Source organism: Pelmatolapia mariae, linkage group LG16_19 (assembly GCF_036321145.2).
Source record: "Pelmatolapia mariae isolate MD_Pm_ZW linkage group LG16_19, Pm_UMD_F_2, whole genome shotgun sequence".
NCBI classification, from domain to species: domain Eukaryota; kingdom Metazoa; phylum Chordata; class Actinopteri; order Cichliformes; family Cichlidae; genus Pelmatolapia; species Pelmatolapia mariae.
The window spans coordinates 6,426,327-6,435,628 of NC_086241.1; the positions used below are offsets into that span (position 1 = coordinate 6,426,327).

The 9,302-nt window shown below is 43.6% G+C and overlaps 1 protein-coding gene across 1 annotated transcript; it reads left to right on the forward strand.

The window, feature by feature from the left end:
* Positions 1–1,594: 1,594 nt before the first annotated feature.
* LOC135933855 (small membrane A-kinase anchor protein-like) lies at positions 1,595–8,660 on the forward strand. Its single transcript, XM_065472099.1, has 3 exons — positions 1,595–2,018; positions 2,833–3,038; positions 3,142–8,660. Exon 3 carries the CDS (start codon positions 3,145–3,147, stop codon positions 3,418–3,420), a length of 276 nt encoding a protein of 91 aa, XP_065328171.1. The 5' UTR covers positions 1,595–2,018; positions 2,833–3,038; positions 3,142–3,144; the 3' UTR covers positions 3,421–8,660.
* The last annotated feature ends 642 nt before the right edge of the window (positions 8,661–9,302 follow it).

Consider the following 9,302-nt stretch of genomic DNA (forward strand, 5'->3'; position numbering starts at 1 on the left):
TAATCTATTCACCCCTACACCATGGAGCTTTAAGTAAGAAAACTTTCACATCTCATTATACACACAAGCGATTTCAATGCAGGAAAAATAATGCTGGATATCTGCACAGATATGGACTGGGTAATAGGTTATGTCACATTGTTTGGTGGTAATGAAAATTATCAACCTACAGACAGCTAAATTCAAAGACACCCCAAAAATCAAAGTGAAAAAATTATGACAACACTGGGGCATGAGAAAGGGTGGATGGTGTCTGTGGATGTGATCTCCTCCCAGATCTGGACCAGGACATTACTGAGCTCCTGAACAATCTGAGGTGCAACCTGGGACTGTCTGAAGGTCCCAAAACATAATGTCCCAGAGGTGTCCTATTGGATTTAGGTCAGGTTAGTGTGGGTGCCAGTCAATGCTATCGTTGTCCAGGAACTGCCTGCATACTCTCACCACATGAGGTCGGACATTGTCATGCACAAGGAGGAACCCAGGACCCAGTGTACCAGTGTAGGGTCTGACAATGGGTCCAAGGATTTAATCCTGATACCCAACAGCAGTCAGGATGCTGGTGCTTAGCCTGTAGATGTCTGTGCGTTCCTCTATGAATATGCCTCCCCAGACTATCACTGACCCATCACCAGAACACATTGGCCATGCTGAACGATGTCACAGACAAGATAGTCTTCTCCACGGCTTCATGAAATCTGTTTCTGATTGTTTTGTCAGAGACATTCACACCAGTGGCCTGCTGGACGTCATTCTGTATCTCTGTTTTGCTCATCCTGATCTTCCATGCCTAAAGGAGCAGATACCAGTTCAGCTGATGGGTTAGGGGCCTGTTACGGCTCTATCCAGCTCTCCTTAGAGTAACTCCCGAAATCTCATCCATGCTCTTAAGATTATACAAACGTATTGATGTGCCATCCTGAAGGAGTTGGGCTACCTGCGCAACCTCTGCAGAGTCTAGCTATCAGCTCATGCTACCAGTAGTGACACTGATCCTAGCCAAATGGAAAACAGTCAAAAAAGATAAGGAGGGGAAAACATCAGTTTCCTCCACCTGTGAAACCACTCCTGTTTAGGGGTTGTCTTTTTGATGCCCGTCTAGGTCACCTGTTAACTGAAATCCATAATAATCAGTTTTAAGCAGGAATAAATAGTAAGTTAAAGTTTCAACTCATTGTAGGGTGTCTGCCGCTTTTTGTGCTCACGTTTATTAGAATTACTACCAACATAGGACAGTCTTACCAGGGAGGGCCACTGGGAGGGCCAGCAAATTTTGGAAGGTGGCCAGTGCCCCCCCTGGACCCACCCTGGTGACGCCCCAGGATCAGTATCTCAGAAGTTTAACTGACTTGGTGCTGTACTCTGAATAAAAAGTGTTCCTTTAGGTTTTTGAGCAGTTTAAATTAAAATAGAAGTCAGTTTGTCCCTCATTTGTGTTTTTAGGATTTTTGTTAGGGTCCCACGTTTATTCTGCACAAGTGCACCTCCATATCGTTTTGTCACTTGTGTGGCCGGCAGATGGCAGGCTCGCCCCGTGTGGGTGCGGATCGTCTGGGCTCTCTCTCCTCTGGAGCCCCGCTGCAGCTCGGTAACCTCCGTGAAGCGTCGCTGTGCTCAGCTCAGTCCAGACCTGTGATTTTCTCTCCCGGAGCTGCACTCTGCGTTGACCGACCGACGCGAAGGCATCAGGGGAAACAGTCTGCAGAGCCCGCACCCTCCAGTCTCGGAGATTATTTGGAAATCTGGCACGGAGCGCTTCATCACAAATAACCAAACCGGCGAGCAGCGCCACGAACTTGTGGAGATATTTTGATTTCTTTACATTACAGCCAATAAGGTTCAAGTTCAGATCCGTCGGATGCTGTTTGGAAAGCAGAGGGGGGCGAAGCGCAGAGACACAACATGATGTCCGGATTACTGTTTATATGAACGACCTTGGGGTTATAGCTCCTTCTTCTGTCGCTGGATTATTTCGTTTTAAAGTGGAATGGAGAGAAATCTGAGACTCTCTTCTAGAAGTATGTACAGCTTATTTGGACCACTACACAGTCATGTTCATGTTTGTAGAGATAAAGCTGCAACACTGTGCCGTTCAAATCACGTTTAATCCAAATCCCATGTGTCTGTCAGACATCTAACGGGTGCTCTCAGTTTTTCATACTAAGGCAACTGTTTGTAGCCATTTAAGCTCATTAACATAACATCAGCTGTGGATGCGGATTTCCTGTGTTGATGTCTGCCCGCACCTCCAAATGTTGTTGTACTCACAGGGAGACTCCCCGGCTCTGCATGAATCATTCATGTGCTGCGTGTTGTGCAGACTACATGCAGCTTTCTGAATGAAGCACATGTTTGCTGTGCACTGAGGCCTCCAGTCCTAGAAAAAAAAATAGAGGAGCTGTCACTGCGAATCAGGCTGCAAGGCTCGCTTAGTGGAACAGATGGGAGACACGGGCTTACAACAAAACAGCATCAGGGCACTCAGGCCAGAGACAGACGTGCCTGTGTCATGCTGTACAAAATAGGGCGAGGGGGATTGAGTCATAAAACACGCTGAGTTAGTAGAGGAGGAAGAAGAGGAGGAGGGTGGATGAGTAACACAGTGGATGTGCAGAAGAGTGGAGCGTGGTTAAAAGTGACCCTGCAGAGGTGAGCCAACTTCAGGGCCCTGACCTCGAACCAGTCGCTGGAGCCCAGGGTCACAGCCACTGTGCAAATCGTCCACAATCCTCCCCTCGCTCCCCACCATCTGGTATTTTTAGACTGTTTTTACTCTAGTGGAAATTAAATCACTTAAAAAAAATCCTCTCTCTGTCTCTTCTCTATCTGCAGCCAAGGAAGGTGTGAGATCTGGTCAAGAAAGCTGCCGGACTGTCAGACCCACACAGGGATGGGCCTCCTAGCCGGTCAACTCACTAAAACACCACCCTCAGCTGTGTAACACCACCCCGACCATCGCACCTGTTGTGCTCAGAGACATGGCTATGAGTGGGAGTGGATGACAGTGACTGCAGCAGGAACACAGCTCCCCTCCAGAGGTAAAAAAGAAATGTTGGTGTTGGAAATCTAACCAAAGACTCTGGCTCCTCACTGCCATCCTACACCTCCCACCCTAAACTGAATCAATGCTACATCCTCCAGAGTATGGGGTGCGTCAAATCCAAGAGGAGCGACTCGGTGGCCCAAAATGCAAACTCCACGGAGAAGGTGGAGGGAAAGAGCAAAGGGACAAAGGGTGAGAAAGCCTACTTAGTTCATTCAGAGATGGGTTCACCGGAGAGCTCCAATCAGGTCAACCCGGTGCTGCTGGAGTACGCCCAGAAGCTATCAGAAGAGATCGTGGCCCGGGCCGTGCAGCAGTGGGTGGAGGTAGACCGCCGCTACAGCGACATCCCCTACATTGAATGTGACGTGCCATGACGGGGGGAGGTGTGTCGCAGTGGAAAGGTGAGGCTGGGACGAGCTGCTCTGACCATCATTCAGAGTCACTCCACCTACTTGTGAGGAGGAGTATGAATGAGGCGTTAGTAATTCACATTTGAGCTCCTTTTGTATTTGATTTACATGGACTGAGACTAAAAAACCTCCTCCAAAGTGACCAGAGTGCTCTGATCTATGTTTCTGTGATTATTGGTTTCTTAGCCTGAGCCTCACTGACGCACACCATCTTCAGCTGGATATCATCTTCCTCGGTCCTTATTTGTCCCCTCTCTCCCTCGCAGTAGGTGCTGGCTCTTCGTGGCTGCCCTCATAAGAAATCCTATCAGATATGCCCGGAATCACAATGTTCCTCCTTGCCAGTGAAAGTCTACCCCGTCCACTGATGTTGTCCTGGGGCCAAGATTCTCTCCTCTTACGGAGGAACTTATTTATAGATCCCTTCATTTGGTGAAGGCTCTCACTTGAAAACTGGTATCAGCAGGTCAGAAACACACCCAGCTGTGTGACTCCTTCCGGTCTGACAAAAGGCTCTGTGGGCTCCTAATGGCCTCCCTGGAGATCCACGAGGAGCATTATCCTCCAGCTCTGCAATTAGACAGGCTTGGCCGCACCCCTCCTTCCAAACATGTCCTCAAAACGAGTCCAGGAAATCCAGGGTACAAATGATGCGCTTCCTGCCCTCCAGGATATTCTCTGCACACAAGTCGTGCAGTTTGGGAACTTTGACAGGACTTGGATCGTATAGGCGGCGAGCGCAAAGAAACCAGGGCACGAGGAGGATTGACACACTTTCAAGAAACATTTGGCTCATCAACAGAAAGAAGAGTGAATAAAAAACTAGCAGCAGTTTGGGGGAAATGTTTTAGGGCCTAGTTTCTTTTTTTGTTCGATTGTTTTTTGGGGGGATTGTCCACATCGGGTCAGTGTATACCTGAGAAATATTGCTACCTGCCCTAAAGAAGAAAAAGCACAAAGCCATGACATTTAACCTTTTATCTCTAACAAGAGTGCCAGTGCATCTGGAATAAGGTTTAAACCGCCCAAGTCCTTAATGATAGTGAGCCAGCTTTAAAGGCTCACTCCTGAACTCCTCTGGCCATAGTGGTATCTATCATTGTTTGTTTTTGTGTGAGATGCCAAATTTGGTAAATTCTGTCTGCTTTTTCTTACATATAGAGGAATATATAGAAATGCTTTTTTTAAAACCCTCCCATCTAATGTCTCTTTCCAGAAATCATGACCTTGTTACTCAAAAATCTAAAAAAAAAAAAAACCCAAATCTTCTGATGGTGAGGAATTTCATGTAGAAACTATTTTCTTTCTACAAAGATTGGAGTTCAGCTGAAGGGGGGTGTCATTAATGTAGACGCCTCTCAGTCAACACTTCTGCTCAGTGCTGGAGCCAAATAATGATGCAAGTTTAGGTTTTATTTGCCAGATATCAATTTGCTGATTGCTGCTATTTAAGAGCTGGTTGGTTATAAACTGAAATATTTTGGTGTTGATTGCAGAGCATCAGCAGGTTTGGGCTATTTTTAACCTTGATATCAACATCTGTTTACATCATTTGCTTGTGAAAAAGAAATCACCAAGCTCGAGTGGTATTTATGTGTAGACTTAAGTTGCATTCCAGCCAGGAATCCTTCATTCTCCACAGTGTGTAGCTACGGTAGGAAAACAGCCAGGATATACAGACTGTAAGTAAAAGTTGGACGTAGTCACTGTGAAGTCATGAGCTGGTGTTAATGCAACAGTGAAACTGAGGGACTGGCTAACTTCTTGTGATTGATACATCATTAGCCAATGAGCTGTCTCCCGTTAGACTCTAATGGGTACTGTAATGTACAAACTGAATATCATGCTGTGTTCAATAAGACCTGAAACTAGAGACTGAACCCAGAAAGACATCAGTTGCTGGTTCCTCTTAAAAGGGAGTTTTTCCTTCCCACTGTCACCAAGTGCTCGCTCAGTGTGGGTTGTTTAATTGTTGGCTTTTATTTGTAATGTTTTAGTCTTTATCTTACAATATAAAGCAGCTCAAAGCGACTGTTGTTGTGATTTGGTGGTGCAAAAATAAAATGAATTGAGCTTTTTTTTTTCTTTGGACCTTTAAACAACCAGTTCTGTAATTCACTTCCACATAACCTTTATTTTTCACAGCTGTAAGCCTCGTCCACCTTTTATATACAGTCACTTGTCACAGGTTGTTTTTCTTAATAATTTTTTCTTTTGAGGACTGAATCATGATTTCAGGAAATAAATGTTGCTGTTGTTGACAGCTCACACTAAAACAGATGAATAGCATCACAGGCCAGAGAGGTCTCACCCATATGTACATTTATGGGTGAAATGTCCCTTTAATATCCAACAGGTCCCAAGATAATTTCAAACAAATACATTTTCTGAAATTAGAGGTTTTTACTTTTCAAATTAAGTTTCATACCCGTTGTTATGAGCCATTCCATTTGGATAAACACATTACATAAAAAGGAGTGGATGTGAACCAACCCCTAAACTGTAAATAGGTCACTGGCAGCTTGGTGAATGCTGACAGGTCAGGGTTCTCACTAAAATCTGAATTAAAATGTTTGTTGTGCGTCAAAGTGGCATCAGACAGGTGTGGTTTAGAGGGATGGTGCAGCTACAAGCCAGAGCCTCTGAAGCAGAAACCGTTTGTGCACAGGTGTGCTTTATTGTCCTTATACACGTACATGGAAATTGTGGAATTTACCCTAAACTGAAGTCATTACTGCGAGCTGACGCTTAAACTGCCACACAGCTGTTTGCAGAGACAACAGCTTCGAGTATTGAAGTAATAAAATAACTGCAAGGATGAACCACAATAGCAGGAACCAACTGCTAATAAAGCCATAAAAGTAAGTGGCAGGCAGGGTATGGTCACCGCTTGCCTTCTCTTCACGTCTCCAGTCTGTGCTGACATAAAACTGACCAATAAAAGCAGCAAATATACCCACACTGCACTGGGAGGGCTATCTGATGCTATTCGGTGCTTCAAACTGTGCCAGCTTTACAGAAGAGCAGCAGCCTCTTTAAAAACAAAGTTCTGAGCCACAGTTCACAGGTTGAATTGTTTCTGTGAGTTCAGTGATGATGAGCGGCACCATATTGGTGCGCTATGTAACCCAAACACTCCAAAAATCAAACACATTAATCATAATGTTCCTGCGTGGGCAGATTAATCTCCCTCCAAACATGTTATGAGCAAACTGGAGATTAGAGGTCGTGCTAATCGGATGTTTTGCTTCTGATAAACACAAGAAAAGGCTAATCTGACTGTTTTCCTAAAAAACTGCTTTCTGTGAATGAAAGGCTGGCTTAGAAAAACACACACACACAAACACAAGGAGGGCCTGATAGCCAGAGTTTGAGCTGTTAATGCAAGTCAAGATGCACATTTTCTTTAAAGTTCTCAGGCTGGAGGCTGAGTCATAGTTTTCATTTCTGTTTCATTTCTGCCTCCAATTCTGTTTCTTAAAGATACTGCCAGAAATATTGATGTCAGGCTTAACTGCATTTCCTGTGTTTACACATTTATAAATGTGGGGTCTGCAGGTCATACAAAAGAAAAGCGTCGAGTTTCACCTTTCACAGAATTGAGAAAAGAAAATCTCAGACCCAACGTGAATACCCGTCTTCATCCAAACATGTGTCTTCCAGGTGATGCTTCCTTTTGGGGAAAAGTGATTCATGGTTTTAAAGGTCACTCATTTTACGCTATTTGACACCAGCAGGTGTTCCCACAGACAGGCTTTACTCACAATAAGGACAGATTCTCTGAGATGCAGAGTCTGAAGGGCTGTAGTGCCCTGTCGTTGAGTTCAAATCAATGCTGGAGCGAAGTGTTATCATTTTCTTGATGCAATTTTTTGTATTTAAAGAAGCTCCTTCTGCTGTTCAGTGTTCAAATATTACAAATATTAATCTTTAATTAACAACTAGTTCAGTATGGAGCACTTTAATGGCCATAGATGGGACTTTTTTCCCATTTTGAGAGATGAATAAGCAAGACAATATGTTTTTTTCTTAAAAACATAAGGAACTTATGTAAATGTAATGAAGTAAATGTATTTTTCAATAGGGTAAGCAGTCTTAAAGTAAAAGAAGGAGACACCCAAGAAGAGGGAACTTATAGCTGAACACACCAGGTCCAGGGGTAGCTAATACTGCCAATTACCTTTAAATCAGCATCGACATAGCCAGAAACACCTGGATGCCCTCATTGTCATCATATTTATACTGAATTTAGCAGAAAAAAATACAAGTTTGAAGTACACTGGGATGCTTGGAGGAAATTCCTCTAAGATTCCAGGAGTTTCTCTGATAAACCTGCTACATAAGTGATGATCAATCAGTACCTGATTTGTAAACCAGAAGCTCTTGGTGCACAGAGAGGGATTCCTCCAATCAACGGAAAACAATTACAGGCTCTTCTCTGTGGATCTTATCTGTGAGTTCTGGTTTTTCCCACCATCAAAAATCATTCAAAGACAAATAAATTCTGCCTCTTGGGCATTTGTCTATAATGTTTAATTTCCTGTTTAAATAAAGATTTTTTTTAAAAGCATTTCCTACTACATAATAAATATAACCAAGTATGCACACAATACATGCTATGAAAAGTCAGGGGTCCCCTGTGCTTTGCAGCCTGGCTTCAAGGTAGAAAAAGCGCTATGATGTGTTGATGGTGCACACAAAAATATACAAAATCGGTGCACATAATCGCATTTTGTGGCTTTAAAATGTAATTTTTTCTTGTATTTGACTCCTGCTGGACTCCACGGTCCCCAACACAAAGGAACTCCATTGACTTGTTACAAATAAAGCAAACAGATGAGACGCTAGACCCAACAGCTCTGCAAGTTTCTGAAAATGAAAATAAAATGTTGCGCCTCCTTTACTTAAAATCTTTTTTTTTTTAGCTTTCTCTCATTATTCCTGAATTTGTCCACCGTCTCTCAAGTTTGTTTAAAATTAGTATTCGAACATGATTTAGAAATGTGCCACTGACTTGACACCAGCCAAGCTGATTAGTTAATGCTCAGCATTGGACACGTAAATCTGAGGTCAGTATGATCTCATTGGTGCAATCTCTCTAATGTACCAGCTTTCCACAGCAGTCTGAGGGACCCACAGAATAAAAAACAGGTAGAGAAGTTGAGCGAAACACAAGCAGCCCGGGGAACGATAACTGAAACCACCTGCACCATGAATAATCTGTCATGAAATAACCTGAAATGAGTGACTTTGTGCATCTTCCTCTATGATAAAAGACTTTGATTTGCAAAGTGTACATACAGTGTGTGTAAAACTGATGCCAATAAATCAGACTCATGCCTTTCTGTCATTGAAGTGTTTTTGTGGCTGTTTAATAAGAGGAGACGCAGTGGATTTTGAGATATTTGTGGTGCAAGATGACTTTAAAATTCCTGCCAAACAAAAACGCCCATCAGCAGGCCGAGGGACAAATGATCAGAAATGAATTCTGGCCAGCTTTTGTCTGAAGAGCAAGATGTAAATAGACGTAAATCACAGAGTTCATCTGCCCGTCCAGAGCGAACAGTCAGCACTGGAGGTCGTCCTGTCTGCTTGATGAGCTGCAGACTGCACTGATGAATGAGTCAAAGCCTTGATACTCATTTCTTAGGCAGGATTTATGGGCTCAGACTGTGCGAATGTGAGGCAGGTAAAGAAGATTAAAACAGGCATGAGGAGAAGGTGTCCCACGCTGCAGATAGTCTGGGATTTAAACAATAATCTGAAGCCTGATTTAAAAATTGTTTGAGTCTGTGCAGCTCGATGGGGACAATTCAGTCGGAAAGCATTATCATTCCCAGGTGCCA

Bases quoted from the DNA above. Each gene is read 5' to 3' on its own strand.
- LOC135933855 (XM_065472099.1), top strand. From the start codon at position 3,145: ATGGGGTGCGTCAAATCCAAGAGGAGCGACTCGGTGGCCCAAAATGCA.